Source organism: Lacerta agilis, chromosome 14 (genome assembly GCF_009819535.1).
Source record: "Lacerta agilis isolate rLacAgi1 chromosome 14, rLacAgi1.pri, whole genome shotgun sequence".
Classification (NCBI taxonomy): domain Eukaryota; kingdom Metazoa; phylum Chordata; class Lepidosauria; order Squamata; family Lacertidae; genus Lacerta; species Lacerta agilis.
Genome location: NC_046325.1, coordinates 23,727,113 through 23,748,880, shown reverse-complemented (window position 1 = coordinate 23,748,880; position 21,768 = coordinate 23,727,113). Strand labels below are relative to the sequence as shown.

The following is a 21,768-nucleotide window of genomic DNA, read 5'->3' as shown; positions in this document are numbered from 1 at the left end:
TTGGGGACATGCTTTTGTTAAATACTATGATTGTTCTGTTAGACTGTTAAAAGTAATGTAAGGTTCAGACAAAGATCCTCAGTTTATTTGTATTTATTAATTAAATTTTATACCACCCTTCATTTGCATACCCTCCAACATTTCTCCAATGAAAATAGGGACATCCCATTCCATAATTATAATTTTACTATTTATACCCCACACATCTTACTGGGTTGCCCCAGCCACTCTGGGAAGCTTCCAACATACATAAAATCATAATAAAACATTAAACATTAAAAAACCCTTCCTATACAGATTGCCTTCAGATGGCTCAGGGGTCAGATGGTGATCGCATGGTCCAGGTCTCATGGAGGAGTCACATGAAGAAGGGCTTCAGATAAAGATTGCCTGGTTTGGTTCAGTTCATATGGGGAGAGGCAGTTCTCAAGGTATTGCAGTTCTGAGCTGTTTAAGGCTTTATAGATCAAAGCCAGCACTTTGAATTGGACTTACGAATTTAAACAAAATATTATATCTGATATCAGAGACCTGCAATGATGTCCCACAAAGTAAAACTCAATTTTCTTTCTCTTGCAATATTGCAGCAGTTTGAGTTATTCCTGTAGTGGTCACACTTCATAGAGTACGATCAATGAAGAAGCCTCTTCTGATCATTTCCTTTCAGTGAAATGTAAAAAACTTTCTTCCCAGAATCTTCAACAAGGCAGTTTTGACTTCCTGGTTCCTCAATGTATATATAAGTGGGTTCAAAACTGGTGTAACAGCACTGTATATGAGGGTCACCATCATATCCCTTTGAGAAGCATTACCCACAGAAGGAAGCATGTAGTTAAACAACACTGGCACGTACATCAATCCAACCACCATCAGATGGGATCCACAGGTGGAGAAGGCTTGATAATGTAGAAGTAGGAAAGGAGTGTGGCAATGAAAGGTCCCATGACAATGCAACTGGTTACAATATTAAGAAGCAAGAGGTTCAGGTGGGTACTACCACAGGCCAGTTTCAGCAAGGGCTTGATTTCACAAAAAAAGTGTTCAATGTGATTGGGCCCACAGAAGGGCAAACGGGCAGTTGCCACCATATGCATCAGGGCATGAAAAAAGGCAGTGGACCATGTAGCTGCTGCCAAGAGTTGGCAGACCTGCTTGCGCATTATGATGGTGTAACGCAAAGGGTTGCATATTGCTACATAGCGATCAAATGCCATTACTCCAAGAAGAATGGCTTCACTGCTGCCCAAGAAATGGAAAAAGTGGAGCTGGGCCATGCATCCAGCAAAGGAAATAGTTTGAACTGGCAACAGAAATCCAGCTAGCATCTTTGGAACTGTAGTTGTGGTAAAGAAGATGTCAAGGCAGGAAAGGTTTCCAAGAAAAAAGTACATGGGAGTGTGCAGCTTTGGTTCAACTATTGCAACAAGCACAATAGATGCATTCCCCACTAGGCTTGCTAAATATAGCATCAGGAAGGTGACAAACAGTGTACACTGAAAAGCCCAGAGATTGGTCAGGCCCGTTAAGATGAATTCTCTCACCTCTGTTTGGTTCTTCGTCTCTAAAAGACAACAGGGAGGAAGAAAGGTAGGTGAGTACTATTCAAATCATTTACCTATATCAGAAATCTCTACAGACATAAGCAGATAAAACTCAGTCTAACTCTAAACCCACTTCCACTCTTTATAGGGAAATGATTTTATTTTCCTACAACCATAATCATTACTTGTGTGCCCAGGTGTCACACAACCCTCAAACCTGTCTGATGAATAACACTCAAAAACAGTATTTTGAGTCAAACCAGGGACAACTTTATTGCCATCCCAGTCGCAGAGCCGTTCCCCCACCCCCACCCCCAGAAATAGACTCTCACATTTTAGAATATCATTACATAAATAACTACAGCAAAATTGTCCCTGTGTTCTCCTTCCGGTATGACTCCTTCAGGATCATCTGAAATCCACATTTGGACAAAGAATAGTTCCAGATAGCATTGGTCAAGATTATTGTGTGCTAATTCAATTATCTGAGTTGCAGCAAACACCCATTTAAATTATTGAACCCAAGTTATGTTCATTAACTTGGTCTTACTGTATCTTACTAGCACTAGCACTGGGTACAACCTTTTGCTGTACTTTATCATCATGAACATTTCATTTTTTAATTGTGTTCTTTACTCTGGTTTATCAGCTGTAGCTTTCCACAAAAGCAGACTGTAAGCACAAGCATGTATAATTTCACCCTGGGAGTAAAGAATGGGATGAACATAAATTGCTTGATGAACATCCAGCTATAGAGTGTGTTCTTTCAAGCTGCAGACAGCGCCTACCTTGATGAGTTCGCTTTTCCATTAGATGATTGAACATGAGACTGATGTTAAGTGGTAAGGAGGAAGTATTTAAAGGAGACAAAAGAAATACACTCTGATGGCTGTGTGACCCTACATGAATTTGTAAGCCTAAGACTTAGTATGCAATATGTGCCCAGCTCGTTAAAGATTGTTGGCTGTCATTGGGGAAATCAGTTACATTCATTAATTTAGTACCTCTTCATGTGGGAATAGTGTCTATAAACCTCTTGTTTTTGAGAAAATAAACATTGTGTGCCTTTGAGAATATAAATTGTGTGTTTGAGAATACAATTTGTAGAATCAATAAATTCTGCCAAGCTGTTTTTAATCACCAATATTATTTTTAGAATATTGTTTTATAAGGCCCGCATTCTTGAGTACAGAATCCATCATAATGTGTGCCTTGGAAGCTGCATGCAGATTTTCTCCTCATGTGCCCAGACACCACCACTACCCTGATGTCCCCTGATTTAGGAAAAGAACCAATTAATACACACAATAATAATTTTGGGGGTCAAATAAGGCCACAACTTTTATTCATTGCAGATGTAATAGGTTTGGCAAACATACTGGTTATAACCATTAACACCCAGCCCAGCTGCTGGAAGTATTTCCAAAGGGGTTTGCTCCTGAGACAAGGAGGACCTGCAACGTACAGTACATCCAAATGGGTCACCCCCACAGAAAAACCATGTTAAGGAGTGCTATGGCCCTAGCCCATGCCTGGGTGTCTGGAGAGTAGCACCTCCTCCCATATCCCTTTAGTGGGATACCCATTTCCTTTGGAGGGTCAGGCAGAAGCTTACAACTCCCCTAAAACAAGAGTAGGGTCAACCCAATACCTAAACTGTCATCTGAGCCAACTACCATTATGTCTAAACGTGGCCTCTTGTCAGGTTTCAGTGAATTCTGATCCTTCTCCCTCTCACAGTAGACAGCCAAGGAAGTAGACAAGGAAGCTCTTACTGAGTCTTTGTTCAATATACACAGCGAGAGGCCTCTTAGGTTAATGGCGTTGCTCCAACTGAGGTCCTCCCCTCTCCCTTCCTAGCAACAGCACTTCACCTTACGGTGGCCACCAGGGGCTAATTGTCTCTGAGTCCTTTGCTCTTCCACTTTCAATGCATGCCAGGTTCTGGGAGAAGGGGGGGGGTCAGAAATGCTCTTCCGTGTTAACTTGTCAGCTGGCTGCTCTGTCTCTGTCTCTGTCTCCCCCTTCTCTTCTTCCAACACCTCCCAACTCTTCCAATCACCTGTCTCTGAGCTGTGACCTTTCTCAAACCACTGCTCCTTCCTCAGTCTCATCCCCCTCAGTCCAGTCCCTGACACCTCTTTTATCAAAGGTGATGTTGGGGTGCCAAATCAAGAATCCACCCAATAACTCGACTTCACATTTCACCGCATAGTTCACCTTCTTTCTTGCTTGAGTTATACAAATTGGGTCTGGAACACCACACCATTGCCTCCTTTCCAACAGTTCAGACCCTATTTCTCATTAAAAGCAAATCAACTTAATTCATACTTTTTGAAGCAATCAGCAAAACAAAACACAGCCATGCTTCAAAATTGAAACTTCTATGAATTTTGCAATGTCAGCCAAGTAATATGTACAAAAATGCATACACCAGCGTAAAGTGTGCACAAAAATGTACATATTCATGGAAGTAGCACACAAAATTGCATTATAGTCTGAAACTAACCCACAGGTGGTACCTAACGCCAAGAAAATTAGCGCTAATACGCCCAGGAACCTCACCTAATTGCTGGAGAGGGTCCACCTCGACATGCACTTACCTCCACATGTAGTGGGAGTGCCCCAAAATCCAACGATTCTGGACAACAATCATACGAGAAATAGGTAAGATAACCAAGCAAGTGCTAGAAACCACCCCAGAACTGGTCTTACTAAACATCTTCCAAGACAACAATGCCCACTTACAGCACAAAGAACTCATAACCCACTTACTCTCAGCAGCCAGAAACATCATAACCAGACACTGGAGAGACCTGTCAGGAGTAAGCATGGACCAATGGTACCAAGTAGTATGGGAAACAGCCCTACTAGAAAAACTAACCAGTAAGCTGAAACTGACACGGGGACAAATAGAAGAAGACGCCTTCACCCCGGTATGGTTCCCCTTCATCACACACACAGCCCAAAAAGACAATGACAAAAATCTTCCGACAGCATACAAATCAATATGGCTAACTTGGTCAAAAACACTCATCCACCCCACTCACACAGGAAACCAAAGACCACCACAGCCAACCACAAATGAACAATCACACCCTACGCCAACCCCGACCTCTCTCACCACCAAAGGAGCACAAGTGAACAACAGAGAACCTGCACAAACAACGCTAACACCAAACCCTACATATATTAAGTAAAGTAGAAACATCACCACCCCACCCCACCCATCTCTCTATCCCCCCCACCTCCCCCCTTTTTCTTCCTAATATCTCAACAAACGAAACTGATGTGTAAAAATGTTACATGGAAAAATATGAGAGAGACATTACATATACCTTTGTAAAACAAGAAAATCCTTAAATAAAAAAAAAATGCATTATAGTAGGGGGAAATGGTATATCAGGAGAAATCCCATACAAACATGTGGCAATCAGGAGAAATTCACACTGAAATTGGAGAATTTTCACAAGGACTTTAAATAATGCAAACTGATGTGAAAATGTGGAAAAGTGAAAATAAGGTGGAAAAATGAGAAACTGAGGGAAAATGTAATTGACAGATTTGCTCATCTTAGCCTAGACAAACTATGTTCTGTAACCAAGGTGTCACAGGAGCCTATCATTTTCCCAAGAGATTGCTTTTTCAGTTGAATGTTGCTTTTGTTTATACCTGCTTAAAATGATACCCTCTTTCCATCAGATATGGGCTTTGGATCTGGTCCTAGCTTCTTGGTTTTATTCTCAAATGTCATCTCAGTTGCCAGGGTAGAATTCCACCTGCTGCATCACATCTGAACTGGGTATGATCTGGGTATGCACATGCTTCTTTTGATAAACTGAAAATAGAGTAGTGAGAGCATTTTCGCCTTTACTGCCAGTACAATGAATTTTGGACCTGCCAGTATGATATATCTTCAGCAACACAGATTGCTGTTTGCCAAAAACTAACCATTTACACATACTTCTGGCAATGCAAGTACAGTCTCATTTCTTTTCTTTTCTTTCCTTTTTTGATGAAATTACAGAGGCATATCAGTTCCCTTTATCCCACAATGAAATGATTTTTTTGTTTTCAGCATTGAATAAGGACCATGCCTTCCATCAATCAAGATCTACCCCAAAGATGGTATGCATGTTTTAAAGGCATGTTGGCTTTATCTCTGTGTTACATACATTTTTAGGTGTGTACAGGAAAGGGGAATCACCATAATGATTCATTGTGAAAGGCTGTAGACCAAGGATGGGAAGCATTAGCTCTCCATTTGTTCTTGGACCACAACTCTCATATTCTTTGGTTATTGACAATGATGTCTGGGATTATTGGAGCTACAGTCCAACAGCATCTGGATTGTTCTACATCCCTACTGTAGACCTTTTGTGAGGTTGAACCAGTTTCAGAGACCAGATCTATCCAACAGATTGTTACTTAGCTTGGGAAGACACAATATAAAAGACTTGTGGATTTGATCTGATAAAAAGACTTACAGAATTCATGCCCATTGCATGAAAATATCCCATCCACCAATAAAGAATCCAGATATAGATGCCCCCTCCCTTAGTTCAACACAGGAAAGCCTAAAAGTAGTTATGAGGATCTTTTTACCTTCTCTGTGCCTAGCTGCATCTTATGACCTTCCATGGCCAATATCAGTTCTCTGAAACAAGGACAATAACAAACTATTAAGTCCATATTTAAGGTCTGCACTTTTGATTTATTAATTTCTTAATAGCAGTTTTCACTTCTTGATTCCTTAGAGTGTATATCAGAGGATTCAGAACTGGAGTGACAACAGTGTACATGAGAGTGACCGTGATTTCTTGTTTTAGGGATTCTCCTGAGGAGGGGGGGACGTAAGTCAAAATAGCCCCTGCATAGAAAAGAGTCACAACTGTGATATGTGAGGCACATGTGGAGAAGGCTTTTGCTCTGCTTTCCTTAGACTTTACTTTTAAGAAGAGGAAGGAGAGGATGTAGGTGTATGAGAGAAATGTTAGGAGGAAAGGGAGCACAACAATTAGGCCTGTAACTATGTTGAGGAGCTGGAGGTTAAGAATGGTGCTACAGCACGCCAATCTCAAAAGGGGTTTAATGTCACAGAAGAAGTGCTGGACTATGTTGGGGCCACAGAAATGGACCCGAGACGTCATTATGGTGTGCATGAGAGCATGGAGGAATCCAGTGGTCCAGGTAGCCATGGCCAAGAAACGGCAAGTCTTCTTGTTCATGATGACAGTGTATCGCAGTGGATTACATATTGCTACATAACGGTCATAGGCCATGACACCCAGCAGTAAAGCCTCACTGCTACCCAGGAAGTGGAAAAAATGAAGCTGTGTCATGCATCCAATAAAAGAGATTTTCTGGTATTCAAAGAGGAAGCCTGTCAACATCTTTGGTACAGTGACTGTGGAGTAGCATATGTCAAGGCAAGAGAGGTTTCCAAGAAAGAAGTACATGGGGATGTGCAGGCGTGGCTCAACCAGTGCTATGAATAAAATGATGGCATTCCCTACCATGCAAACAAAGTAGACAAACAAGAAGATGATGAAGAAGAAGGTTTTCCGCCCAGGGACATTAGTCAGACCCATGAGGATAAAATCATTCACATTTGTCTGGTTCTCCATCACTGAAAATAAAGGAAGAAATATTGCAAGGAAGCATAATTATGACAGGCTGTTTCAGTTGTAAATGAGCAAAGATGAAGCCAAAGAAAGAAGTAAATCAGGTGGATGGGGAAAAGGATAAGGAGAACATCAAAAATAGAAATTGGTCTCATAGGCCTCAGTAAAAGACAGCTAGGATCCTCTGCCAAATCTAAATGATCCCAGACTACACTTCTCTTGTTTCATTCCTGACTATGCTAAAGGGTATGCATAAGATTTTGATTGGGCGAGTAGAGAAGAGCTGATCTCTTCATCTTTGCTGACTCCTCAGTCTCCAATCTTCTCATATTAGAAAATTGCTCTAAAGATCAGCCTACAATGATGTACTGGCTCTTAAAAGAAGAGTGAGAACTTCCATACACATAACAAAGACACTGGGTGCCACAAAGGCAAGCCCACCAACCAGTTTTCCAAGTAAAAATATGCTTCTGATGCTTCATGCCCATATCCATCGCTGTCCTAATCAGCTTTGTACCACCTGTGTATAACAGGTACTAGGAATCACAAACTGGAAGAAGAATATTGCTTTCAGGTTCTGCTTGTATGCTTCCCAGTGTGGTGTAGTGGTTAAGAGCGGTAGACTCCTAATCTGGGAAACTGGGTTCGCGTCTCCGCTCCTCCACATGCAGCTGCTGGGTGACCTTGGGCTACTCACACTTCTTTGAAGTCTCTCAGCCCCACTCACCTCACAGAGTGTTTGTTGCAGGCGAGGAAGTGAAAGGAGAATGTTAGCCGCTTTGAGACTCCTTCGGGTAGTGATAAAGCAGGATATCAAATCCAAACTCCTGTTCCCCTAGGTGTCTGGTTGGCCCCTGTTAGAACAGGCCCATGTTAGAACAGGCTAGTCTACTATGTTGGCCCTTTGACCTGACTGAGTGGGACTCTTCTTGTGTTCTTATGTGACATTGGTGTGTATAGCAAGTGCACCTTGTTCTCACTCTAAAATCCTTGCACCTCATCCCTTTAGAAGAAGTTTATGTCTGCAAATTTTAATCCACTCCCCCACCTCAAGTTATAAAGGTTTGTTTCCCCTTTATAGGATACAGGGCCAGCATCTGAAGCTTGGGAAAACAAGGCAAGCCACTCTCTGCCACAGCTGTCAAAGTGGGTCCAAAGCAAGTATTCCCCCCTACTTCTTTGATGCTCCAGTGGTAGTAATGACAAAAAAATAGTAGTGATGCCCCCCTTCCACCCTGCTACTGCTCTGCTATTATGAGACTGATAGATTTGGACTGGGCAGATCTTCTTCCATGACCATTCCTTTCTTTGACCAGATAGAATTATTATTGAATTACAGAGCACCTTCATTGTTGGCAAAGTCCTAAGGAAGGAGAAGAATTAAGCAAGGATGTTTTCTGAAGAAGTGTAGCTCCCATTATCCCTGATCATTGGCCATGCTAGCTGGGGAATGTGGGAAATGGAATCCAAGAACATATGAAGTTGAAATTGTTGTTATTAAATTGTTATTATTTTATTGTTTTGCCCAGTTATGATGAAATTGTTTTTGTAGTGTTTGAAATGCATCCCAGTTTCTTTGTTGTAAGCTATTTTGAGCATGACTTTTGTGTGTGGAAAAGTGGCATACAAATAGAATGAATGAATGAATGAATGAACATGGACAGCCACAGGTTCCCTATCCCTATACTGTATTCAGTCCAGAAGCAATTTCAGACAATCTCTACTATTTTAACTTTTCTCCAATTTCCATCCTATATCCCACTCCCTTTACAACTATTTTATCCACTGCAAATAAGCGTTGTAAATCAGGAGTTGACTAGACTCAAGCACAGGAATGTGTGGACGTAGCTCATATTTCAATAGTACTTACCCAAATATAATTGCTCAGCACTGGAGTGTTTCCTTTTAGAAGACTGGAGGAAGGAAAGGAGAAATTAAGAATACAAAGAGTACACTTTATACTGCATCTTTTTTTTAGGGACCAAACATTGACTTTTCCAGCTATTCTTCTCAGTCAATGGTGTTCAGTGGAAAGCAGTATTCCAGAAAATTAGACAACTGGTGATGTTGTGGTTGTAAGGTGCCCTTCATACCCAATAGCAGTCATTGTTTATGCAGTCCCTTTGTATAAAATCAATACACTGGGGATGCAGTGAGTGGAGGGACAAGAGATCTGTTAATTACTCTCAAGGGGAGAAAATGCATAAATAAATGAGGTAATTTACTCAGGGTTAATGCAAGCAAGGTACAACCCAACCCATATCATACTCTAAGGAGCTCAAGGTGGCAGGCATGAATGTCACCCTCTTTTTTTATCATCACAACAACTCTGTTAGGCTAAGAGATGATAACTGATCTGAGGTCACTTACTGTGCTTCATGGCTGAGTGGGGATTGGAACTCTTAGTCCCTTAATCCTGGTACAACACTCATATCGTTCATATCAGTGTGCTTCCACTGGAATAAAACACAAGACTGTATTTTGATGCAAGGGACACATTTTTATCAACCATTTTTATATGCAACAAGCAACTTCTAATTAACATTATCCCAGGTCTGCTGACTTGGAGGGGTCTGTGCTGTCAAAAGGCAGGAGGGCTGGGTTGTCAGGGCACAATGGAGAAAGAGAGGAAGGCAGATACTGCAGGGCCTGCCCTGCTGGTGCTTCCATGTGATAGCACATGGAATATGCTGGTAAAGCTTCATCACCAGGATTGAACACTGGGCCCTGCCACCCTTCCTGGCTGCACATTTAATTAGGGTTCACAGGATGACTGCAACAGCACACTTCATTTAATTCCAAGCAACTAGTATTCAGAAGCACACTGCCTCTGAAATTGGATGAAGAAAATAATAATTGTGGTTAGTAGCCATGGACAACTGTGAAGTGGGAGAGTAGTCATGGTGGGTGCAGGGAGTTGCTAGAGAGGATAAACATGCAGACACCAAGCCTGGCAACCTGGAAGTGCAGCAGCGGATTATGAGAACAAACACATATTTTTTTAGTTGGGTGATAAAAATGCAGCTGGGAGACACTCAGGGTTGAGGAATGCTGTGCAGGCAAGACAGGAAGAAACCAGCCAGCAAAAGGCTTGAGAGGATCTGACTTTGATATTGACCAAACAAAAAGAGGTATAACGTTGGGGGCAGAAGAGGGGGTGAGTATATGCAATTATGCTGAGGAGGGAGGAGATGAAGGTTGCAGTGAAGTAACCGTAAGAGCACTTAAGGAGAGAGGCCTGGCTAGAAGACTAAAAAAGAAAATCTATGAGGAGAGAACTCACAGGTCTGCGGTTGCACCTTCTCCCAGTGGTGAGGCAAGGGAACAGCAATAAACAGTGTTGCTACTCAGATGTTGACTATATGCTGGAGCACAGAGTGAAATTAACTGTCCTGTAAAATTCCAGGGTGGGATCTATACAATTATCCAGTGCCAGTTTTGTATGCTTCCCCCAATCAGGGAATGCTGAGTAAGGTTGGGAGGGAGAAAGTACATTGGGAAAGGAGTCATCCCCTTTGAGAGATAAAAAGTAGCCAGTGTTATATAGCCTGCTAGATCCAGATCTGTCCAGTATTAGAGACAAGTTCATCAATGGCTCATTCGTATTTGGTTGTCCTTTGTTCCCACCTATCTGAGCACCAAAGGAAAATATATGGTAGCTGTGGAGATCTTTTCCATCTTGTCCTCTGGTGCTGGGTTACTGGCTTGCATCTTTCCCCCTAAATGCTACATTATTATATTCAGACCTGAGCTGAACACCAGGGAACATCTCATCGGCCAAAAAAGTAAAAGAACATGAGTGCAGATTTTGTTTTTTTCTGCTTGTGTATGTAGTTCATTTGAAATGCTGGTGGTAGGGATGTAATAAGAAATTGGTTATGGGTACTTCCTTAAGCAAATATCTTTCCTTAAATTCTTATATGCAGAGTTTGGTCAGAAGCATTTCAATTCAATTTGGTTCTTACTTTAGTTTGTGAACATCCCCTGCATTAGAATGCAGCATTTCCTACTTAACTGTTCAGGGTAATGCTAACTCGAATGAAGACGCAGTTATAACTCATATGATTCCTTGTCCTAAAAAATTAAATGGCTTGGAACACATTTCTCTTTATGTGTGTGTTTGGTTACATATATATCCCCATACATATGATCAGTGGCTCAAAAAACTTCAAAGTGTTTTACAAGTACAAAACCAATTATAAGATATAACCACATGAAATAAAAATACAAGTTAAATTAATTTCATCTGAACACCAATGATTGAAATATACCATAGCAATCGATATAGTTAAAATAGCAATTTTTACTGAAGGAACTTGCAGAAGCCAAATGTAGTAACTTTCAAAGATTCCTGAGTCATGTGTTTTCTTGCTTCTGCATTTTCTTAGCGTTGTATTAACAACTTCATATTATCCAGCCCACTCCCAGATACTCTAAATATTGTGTACTGTATGTATCAGCCTCTTCAACCAGGAAACACTCCCAACCCCAGCTTATGTTAACATCATGAACATTTTAAGTACTGCATTGATAAAGAGTCTTACTAATTAAACTATCAGTAAAAATAAATGGCGAAAACAATATTTGGGAATGATCTTCTAGCAGTTTTGTTATGCATGATAGAACATAAGATGGCAACAACACACTGGGGAATGATAATCATACCTGTCAAAATTGTTGGTTTGTGCAATTGACATTCAGCACATGTTAGCCAGTGCCTGAAGAAAAGCTATAAAACACTTGTATTCTTCAGAATTAGATCTAGATAGAAGCAGGGCTCTGTCATTCTTCCATTAGATTATCTCTGTTTTATATTTTAGGATATATTTACAGAAGCTAATTATTCTTCTAAAAAAATAAGTACATACAAATAAAGTGAGGAGCTTTATTGTAGACTTTTTGAGTCCCATTGATATCAGCAGGATTCACATTCTACTAACTTATTCTTGATCCAGTTCAAAGAGAGAAACAGATGAATAATATTAACTAGAAGAGTTCTCCTGCCATGGACCACATAAATATTGTTGAGGTTCTTTGCAGCCCACTTAATGGTCTTCCTTTCGCAGCAATTTTAAGATGCTGAGGCTGTATAATTTCTAAGAGTAATTTATTGCTTTTTCATTTTGAATCTTGTATTTTATTGTATAAAATTAAAATTATAAATGTTCTTCACAAACATGCTGTGGACAGCCTGAACGGAACATGTAGACCACTGGTGGTTCACAAACAATAATTTGAGAACCCCTGAACTAGAAAACAAAGGGACTGGCATCCTCATTCTATAGCAGGCAATGTTGAAAATCAGTGTAGCCATAGTATTATCTACTATTTGATTGAGGCCGCAGCTACCGAAGCTTTAAAAACCACATGCAATGCTGTAGAGGATACTATGGGAATTGGAATTTGGAAGGGATTTTTTGTCAACAGGATCATGATGGTGATAGTTTTGCTGCTTATCCTGTTGTGCCATACTGTGTGCAAGTCACATTTCATTAATTGCAGCATACGTGATGATCCGCTCCCTATTCCTCATGAATTTTACCAGCCAGGGGATCTTGTGATCGGTGGGATGGTTTCTCAAGTCCTCTTTCTCTATAATGTACCTTCTCTAATTGAACCGCCTACACAGATTGTGACTGATGAACCTATGTAAGACACCATCACTTTGCTCTCCCCTCTCTCTCACACATTATTTTTTGTGGTTGTAATATGTTCAGACCATATTTACCAGAACACATGTTTAAGGAATACTGCATTTATTTATTGTGGTTGTGAAAAAGCAGTATGTTGACAATGCTTGGAGTTGTTAACAAATATTTTGCCTTCTAGAAATAGAACTAATTTATTGTCACTGTACCACATGTTTACAGTGAGATTAAACGAGCCCCCCTCCCCCCACAATCTCTCAGTCCTTGCTACACTCTGTGTGTTGTCGTACGACCACCAACCCCGTACGTCAGCTGTAATTTTGCTGTCTTCCATTCAGCAGCCTCACGGCCCATGGGTAGAAACCATTATTTAACCTGTTAGTGTGGCTTATCATGCTTCTATATCTCTATATGATATTGCTGGGCACCAGATAATTGTAAACTTTCCCTTACAACTGCCAATGAAATGAATGGATCTGTTTGGCTTATCTTTTCTTCTGCACAATGAAGAAATATGCTCATGGAGGAATATGACATTGTATTATAGTGTATTTCACATTTAAGACTGGTAAAAAAAACAAAAACTTTTGATTTACACATGCTCTTGAGCATTTATACATACTGTATAAAATTGTTGATGACCTAAGCAATATATATAGCTACGAATCCACAAAATGCATAATTTAAAGTAATGTGGAATCCTATATGCATATGGTGAAAATATGTTAAGGGAGATAATAATTTTCATCACTAAGGTGGAATTTGATATCTGTGATGAGTGTTCTCAAGTTGGGTGGTGGAGTGTCATTGTTTGAATTGCTCTGTTCTTCGTTTATGCTGTTTAAAATTAGAAAAGGCTCTGGGACATATTAAATAGTTATTCATTTAAAATATAATATAATCCACAAATAGAGAATATATGGTTTATATACATTGGGTTACTTACAGCTTGTTTACCTGGTTGCCATTGTTGCTTGTAGACAATGGGAAATACTATAGCAACAGCAGGAAGCAGTTCGTTTATGAAAAGCATGATCCCAAAACAATTTGACCATTTAGTTGCTCAATTGAAATACTTCATTTTCATTTCATTTTGAGTTTGTTTCCTTTTAGCTTCACGGCAGTGTTGAATGGATGTGGATGGGGGGTGAAGAATACAAATGTGTTTTTCATTGCTTCTGTCACTGTTGTTTTATTAAAAAAAAACTGTAACTTACATTGCAGTTCGGTGCCTAAGGACTACCAGCATATCCTGGCCTTAGCCTTTGCAGTAAAAGAGATAAATGGGAACCCTAACTTCTTACCAAACATTTCTCTGGGATTCCACATTCTTAATAGCTACACTGCTAGGATGACTTATAAGGCTACCCTGAGCCTGCTTTCTAAACAAAAAAGATTTTCTCCTAACTTCAAATGTCAAAATCAGAACAAACTGATCGCTGTTGTTGGAGGATGTGTCTCTGAAATCTCTGCCAATGTGGCCCTCATTTCAGCAATCCACAAGACACCACAGGTAACCTGTGTGCATAATTTTATGAAAATGTGATACATGTGAGCTTTGCGATATGACTGTAAACACCATCATGATTTGAGAAAAAAAGTATTGGTGATCTTTTGGCTCATGGGCAGCTGATGGAAAGGTATATATATATATATATATTTCACTTAAAGAGAAACTTGTAAGGGTGAATGCCAGGGGTGTGAGTACAGAGACAAAAGAGGGCACTGAACAGGAGATGTGACTTTTACCTATGGGCATTCCATTATATTCCAGACACACAAAAGCAAGCAGTTTTTACACTCACAGAACACACCAGTATTTTCACCACTAGAAGGCAAGAGGCATTATCACAACACAAAGTTACTTGAACAGAGTCAGTATGGGATGTTGCCTGCATAGAGACATTGTGTCATATGTAGCGGCATGTCCTCTGACAGAGGAGATAGAGGTTTTTACTTTTAAGATTATATTATGTGGGTCATGGTTCAAGAACATTCAGTCTGCACTTCTAGTTTTGACAATTGAGGGAGCTGATGAGGTCGGTGTGATAAATAAGGGTAGAGAGTAACTGAGGGGAAAGCTGAGGCCTGTATGTTAATACCCAGCGTGTTATTAAAATCTGTTGGTACAGATCAGGAGTAGGAAGACAGCGGCTGAGTTGATCTGAGAAGCTGCCCAGGGTAAATACTCACTTGTATTTGAGTATCTGAAATGAATTAAACTGTCCAAGCAAGCAGAAATACAACCAGAGGAGCTCTTAGTAAAATGGCACATTGTCCCCAGTAGTTGGACTGGGCTGTGGATGTACCTGTATATATTCCTGTTTTTAAACATTGTTTGGATTGAGAATGGCTGTGTTTCGATTCTCATATACTTTTTAAATGGATTTAGCAGTAAATGTGAAATAAATTACTCCCCCATCCAGTATCACAGCTGATCAGAAAGCAGATTTATGTGAGAGTTTGTGATGTGGCAGTAAATAGATAAATACAAGATTAGCCTGAATGGAAAGAACCAAAGGCTGATTCATGTAGCTTTAGCTAGTAAAATTTCAAGTTGACCACTGTTGCCATGCTTAAATAAGAATGCACTCATTTCAGAATACCGGTAGGTTCAGAGGAGGACAATGAATATGGTCAGGGGTATGGAAAACACATCATATAAGGAAAGGTTGAAAGAAATTGGTATGTTCAGGCTCTTGAAAATGAGTTTGAGGCACAATATTACAACACTCTTCAAAGACTGAAACTGTTGCCACATAGAAGAGGTCAAAGATTAATCCTGTACCGCAGCAAAAGTAGTACTTGCTTAAGGTCCAACAAAGGGAGCAAAAATACTTCAATAATAGGGCAAAGGAAACAGCCATTGATTGCAGAAACTGTGATTCTGGTTTTCAAAAGGATGTTGAACTAGATTTACGATTCTCTTGTAATCTGAGAAATATCCATGGATTTCATTACAGCTCACTTATGGATCATATTTAACAGTACAAAGTGCAAAAATGCTATTCCCATTCTTGTACCAGATGGTCCCCAGTGAAGCCCAGCAGCACAAAGGACTTGTCCAGTTACTTCAGCATTTCAGATGGACATGGGTTGGGCTTTGTGCCGTGGATGATGACAAAGGGAATAGGTTTTTACAGACAATAGTGCCAATGCTTACCCAGAATGGCATCTGCTATGATTTCATAGTAAACATTCCAAAATGGAGTTATATGGATGAGATGCTAGACTGGTTTTTTAAGCACATGGATGCTTATATCATTGTCTTTGAAAGAAAGGCCAATGTATTCTTTGTATATGGGGAACCTCCATCCTTTCAAGTTATAAGAATGATGTTGTTTTTAGCACCCTTGGTGGACTTGCCCCCTCTGGGTAAAGTGTGGATTATTACATCCCACTGGGATTTTGCATCACACTCTATTCAAAAGATTTGGGATCTACAAACCTTCCATGGTTCCATATCCTTCACGGTTCACTCAAATCAACCCTTGGGATTCCAAAATTTCCTACAGATGCTAAGACCTTTATGGGCCAAAGGAGATGGTTTTATCCAGGACTTTTGGGAACAGGCATTCAGTTGTTCATTAGAAATGTCTAATGTTCAGCATCAGGAAAGGAAATACTGTTCTGGAGGAGAGAAGCTGGAGAATCTTCCTGGGACCTTGTTTGAAATGAAAATGACTGGCCACAGCTACAATGTCTACAATGCTGTCTATGCAGTGGCTCATGCTTTGGAAGCCATTTACAAATCCAATTCCAAAGGTAGAAAGTTGGGAGAACGACAAGAACTGTTTTTTCAGAATGTGAAACCATGGCAGGTAATTGCAACTGAACATTTTTAAAAGACTATGTTTTCATCCAGAAATATAGGAAAATTTATGTCTGCATGATACAATTCCTGTGCCTGTATTTGTTTTCATTGCCTTTCATGTTTTTCTTCACCTTTTGGAAATCCATTATGATACGTATTGGTGATCCCATTATAAAATATTGTTATTTCAATTCAAAATTACCTACCAACCTGTAGATTAATGAAAGTAATGATAAATAGAAATATCAAATAATCATATAATGTTTCCAATTCCATAATAAGACATGATCGCACAATGGATGAAGTCTCCACATACATTGTTGAAGAATTTTGAAACTGTCTTCACTTTGTTGATACTGTCTTTCTATCTAGGTCCATCATTTTCTAAGGTCCATTTTGTTCAACAATAGTGCTGGGGATTCAGTGTGTTTTGATGATAATGGAGAGTTAGTTACAGTTTTTGATGTAACAAACTGGATTATTTCCCAGAATGGTTCCTTGTTTAGGGTCAAAGTTGGAAGACTGGACCCTCATGCACCTTTAGGAAAACAGTTAAGCATAAATGATGATCAAATTGTGTGGCATAAAGTTTTTAATCAGGTGAGACACAGCTCTGTGACATTTGATGTTTTGACTCAATTTTTTCAAAGGCATTGAAGTCATCCAACTACATTTCAACTTTAGTTTTCATAAAATCCCATAGGATGTTTTATTATTTCCTGAATCTTTTCGAAAACATTATTATATTCCTGTTCTAACTTTGCTGAATTCCTATTATATATTTTATTTTTCCTGTCCCCTAATAAATATATAACTTATTTCATGAACTGATTTCAGGAAAAGGGGCTAGGTGTTATCTTTAAGGGACTTTTTCATTTTGATATATATTTCCTTATTTAGGACATTAAGAGAACTATATCCACCTATTTAAAAAGTATAAGTTTCCATACACTAGCAAATAAACAGCTCTCTGTAGAGGCCAAGGGGAGGCATTATCAGATTTCAAGAACACACTCTAGCCAGGGGAAAGCACTTGGGTGATGTTACCTCAGGAGGGTTGCCTGCTAGTGAGCCAGGGGTTCTTCACTGCAATGCAAAATTTACATTTATGGGAGTAGAACAAAATCTAATACCCAACCTCTCAGTTCCTCAGCAACTGAAACAATCTCATTTTCTCCCTTTTATTAATACAACAAAACCCTCAACATGCCGTAAAAGTAGGGTGCCATCTTCTAGGGCCGTGCTCCCATGTGAGTCACATGATCCATGTGAGATCGTGGCCGTGAAAAAGCACTTTTTTCAAGGTGCGATCTCAATGCCTAAAATGGCCATTGTGCTCATGTGTGAAAAAATGGGATTTCCTGGTTTTCCCAGGGCAGCTGAGGGATATGAAATAATACAATAAGAAGCCTAACCTAAATGAAAACAAGAGAGAGAGAGGGGGGGGGGAGAAGAGCTCAAAAAGTCCTCTTCCACAAGTACTGGTAAATCTTCTGTTTCTTCTCCCAACCTCATTTTTTCAGTGATCTCTTACCCTCTCATTACTAATCTTTCTTTATTGGTTCTGTACAGGTGCTACCCATTTCTGTGTGCAATGACTGCTGCTATCCTGGCTACAGCAGGAAAAAGAAGGAGGGAGAGAAATTTTGCTGCTATGATTGTGCTCCATGTCCAGAAGGAATGGTCTCTAAGTATAAAGGTGGGAGGAAAAACGGACACAACTATCTTATTTGCATTTCCATAACAAAACATAAAGTGCAACCCTTTGAATGCATATGAAGGTAGTTTGCAATGAAAACTTGTAAACAAAAAATAAAAATCCCTAGCTATTATATTTTAAGAGTTTTAAAGAGTATGGGACTGGCTGAATTTGTGTCCATCACTATCTGTCAGTCAAAGCAACCTGACAGGGTGGTTACAAAGACCCCTTGACAGGTAGTTCCACAGTTAATGAAAAAGACTTTACTAGATCTTTCCAATCTTGAAATGTGAAGTCACAATACGGTATCCAGAAGACCCTTTTCCTTGTTGACCATCTGGCATTTCAAGAATATGGTTTGTTTTAATATTAAGTTACATTTAAATGTCTTGGGGTTTGTTTGTTTTTTAGAATCTTATCACAGCATTTCTTTTTACTTTGAAATTAGATTAACATTGAAGAGCGGGGAATAAATAATTTAAATAAACACATAATAAAGCACATTTCTACTTTCTGCATATCCAGTATCAGATGTGGGAACTCATTGTGAAACATTCATTCCCCAAGAACAATCAAAAGCCTGCACTCTTGAATCCGAGCCTTTGAATTTATATTACACAACATAGTGATAATATCACCAGCATTTCAGGATACATTCACCATTATTGTTTCTCCCCTTTGATAATCTTGCAATACAGTTTCTGTCATCATTAATTTAGGAATAATATTTCAAACAAAGGAAAGAATAAATTGTCAGCATAACAGAGCAACCCAATATTTTACAGCTGCATGAAATAACATGAAACATTGTAAAGATGTTTTTAGATTCTGTCTATGTGAAAAAAGGGAATTTTGAAAGCAATTATATAAATTGAATGCAAAATTTTCTGTTTATGTCTTTATGTGCATAATTTTATGAGGAGATTATAAAAGAGTTCTGCGACCCACCCCCAAAAAGTTAAGAACCAATGTTTTAGCTGTATATTGATCAATATCTGAAATATTTAAACAGCTCCTCTTTTATTCCAGATATGGATGCCTGTGTTAAATGTCCAGAAGATGAGTATCCCAACCATGACCAAACCCAATGCATTCCCAAGGTCCCAAGCTACCTCTCTTATGAAGAAGATTTAGGGCTCATCTTAGTTATCTTGACTATTTCTTTCTCTCTGATCACAACATTGGTACTAGGGACTTTTGTGAAGCACAATAACACTCCCATAGTCAAAGCCAACAATCAGACTCTCACCTACATCCTCCTCCTCTCCCTCCTGCTTTGTTTCCTCTGCTCCTTTCTCTTCATTGGACAGCCTGGAAAGGTGACCTGCCTTCTCCGACAAATCACTTTCAGCAGCATCTTTTCTGTGGCCCTTTCCAGTGTTTTGGCAAAAACCATTACTGTGCTTCTGGCATTCATGGCAACCAAACCGGGATCCAGGATGAGGAAGTGGATAGGGAAAAGGCTGGCAAATTCTATTGTCTTTTTCTGCTCCTTTATTCAGGTTTCCCTTGGTACTCTTTGGTTAAGTACATCTCCTCCATTCCCAGATACGGATATGCACTCACTGCATGGGGAAATCATACTTGAATGTAATGAGGGTTCAGTTGCCATGTTTTATGGTGTCTTAGTCTATATGGGTTTGCTGGCCATTGTCAGCTTCATCTTGGCTTTCCTTGCCAGGAAGTTACCAGACAGTTTCAATGAGGCCAAATTTATCACTTTCAGCTTGCTGGTGTTTTGTAGTGTTTGGTTGTCCTTTGTTCCCACCTATCTGAGCACCAAAGGAAAATATATGGTAGCTGTGGAGATCTTTTCCATCTTGTCCTCTGGTGCTGGGTTACTGGCTTGCATCTTTTCCCCTAAATGCTACATTATTATATTCAGACCTGAGCTGAACACCAGGGAACATCTCATCGGCCAAAAAAGTAAAAGAACATGAGTGCATATTTTGTTTTTTTCTGCTTGTCACGGAACTGCCATCTGGCCCGCTGAGGGGAACAGAGGGTCCGTTAGCATACAGAGAGCACCAATGCCAATTGATCAGCAGCACCTCTTCCAGTGGGGAAAGCCACCACACACCCAGTGGGGAGGAGAAGGAAGGAACCAGTCTGGCGGGGAGAGGGCTTAGGGATGCCAATGAGTGCCCCAGCGCAGCTTCCAGCCAGGAGCCACAAACAAGGAGCCTGGCGGGGAGAGGGCTTGGGGATGTTGTTGAGACCCTGCGCTCACCTCACCCGGCTGGTCAGGAGGAATGCATGCCATTTCCGTCGCCTGGAAGGCATTAAGTTTGACAACTGTGGTAACACGGTACTGATTTTTTAATTGCTTTTACAGTGCTACGAACAGGTGTTTAAACCACATGCGGGTCCTCTGTAGTACCCATAGGATTTTCTTCTACATTTGCCATCTACTGCTGTGAGTGCCTGTGGAATTTTAAGGGAGCTGTTTATAGTCTGGTATTATTCCCCCCCCCCCTTGAATTTTAAAGGTGCGTCTTTTTGGCAGGTGATTTAAAAGTGATTTACAAGTACAAAACCAATTTTAAAGCTCTGGGAAGAGCTCTGGGAAACTCACAACCAAAAGTGAATTTAAATATAATAAAAATCATGAAATGGAGATTTTATCTTTCAGTAATATAACCCTCACTTACTTCAACTCACATAATAATTCAATGACAGTTCCTATAACATAAGCACTACTCATAATCCAGAGCACAGTCCCGTTTGTCCTTTAGGGCAGGACTCTATATCAACTGGAATGGTTCTGGTTGGTTTCTTCCCTCTCCTCCCTGACATGTGAAGGGGGACAGTAGCCATTGTGGAATTGTGGGTGCAAGGAGTTGCTAGAGAGGAGGAACACACAAACACCAAGCCTGGCAACCTGGTCAATTATGAGAACCAAACATTTTTTAGTCGGGAGATAAAAATGCAGCTGGGAGATAAAAAAGGTTGAGGAATGCTATCCAGAGACAGGAGGAATAGACCAGCCAGGAGAAGGCATAAGAGGATTTGACTTGGATATTGACCAAACAAAAAGAGGGAGGGGGGTAAAAGAGAAGGTAGGTAATTGAAGTTATGCTGATGAGAGAGGAAAAGAGGGTTTCAGTGAAGTAACTTTAAGAGCACATAAAGAGAGAGTTAGGCCTGCTTTGAAGGCTAAACAAGTTGATCTGTGAGGAGAGAACTCAACAGGTCTGGGTTTTCACCTTCTCCCAGTGGCGAAGCAAGGGAACAGAAACAAACACTGCTGTCATTCAGATGTTGACTATATGCTAGCAGCTAGAGTACAGAGTGACATTAACTGTACTCTAAAATTCCGGGGTGGGGGTGGGTGGTTACAGGGATACTTTACATTTATAAAGTGCCAGTTTTGTAAGCTTCCACCAATTAGGGGTTGCTAAGTAAGGTTGGGAGGGAGAAGGTATATGTGGAAAGGAGTCAT

General features: G+C 40.1%; 3 protein-coding genes across 3 annotated transcripts; 1 reads left to right on the top strand and 2 right to left on the bottom strand.

Moving 5' to 3' along the window:
* Positions 1-869: 869 nt before the first annotated feature.
* Positions 870-1,469, bottom strand: LOC117059281 (olfactory receptor 12D3-like). Its single transcript, XM_033170899.1, has one exon. It carries the CDS (start codon positions 1,467-1,469, stop codon positions 870-872), a length of 600 nt encoding a protein of 199 aa, XP_033026790.1.
* A 4,766-nt stretch (positions 1,470-6,235) lies between these two features.
* LOC117057852 (olfactory receptor 12D2-like) lies at positions 6,236-7,168 on the bottom strand. Its single transcript, XM_033168692.1, has one exon. It carries the CDS (start codon positions 7,166-7,168, stop codon positions 6,236-6,238), a length of 933 nt encoding a protein of 310 aa, XP_033024583.1.
* Positions 7,169-15,839: 8,671 nt separating this feature from the next.
* LOC117057849 (vomeronasal type-2 receptor 26-like) lies at positions 15,840-20,266 on the top strand. The gene is made up of 3 exons (XM_033168691.1): positions 15,840-16,634; positions 18,200-18,326; positions 19,356-20,266. The coding sequence occupies exons 1-3, from the start codon at positions 15,840-15,842 to the stop codon at positions 20,264-20,266; spliced, it is 1,833 nt and encodes a 610-aa protein (XP_033024582.1).
* Positions 20,267-21,768: the final 1,502 nt, after the last annotated feature.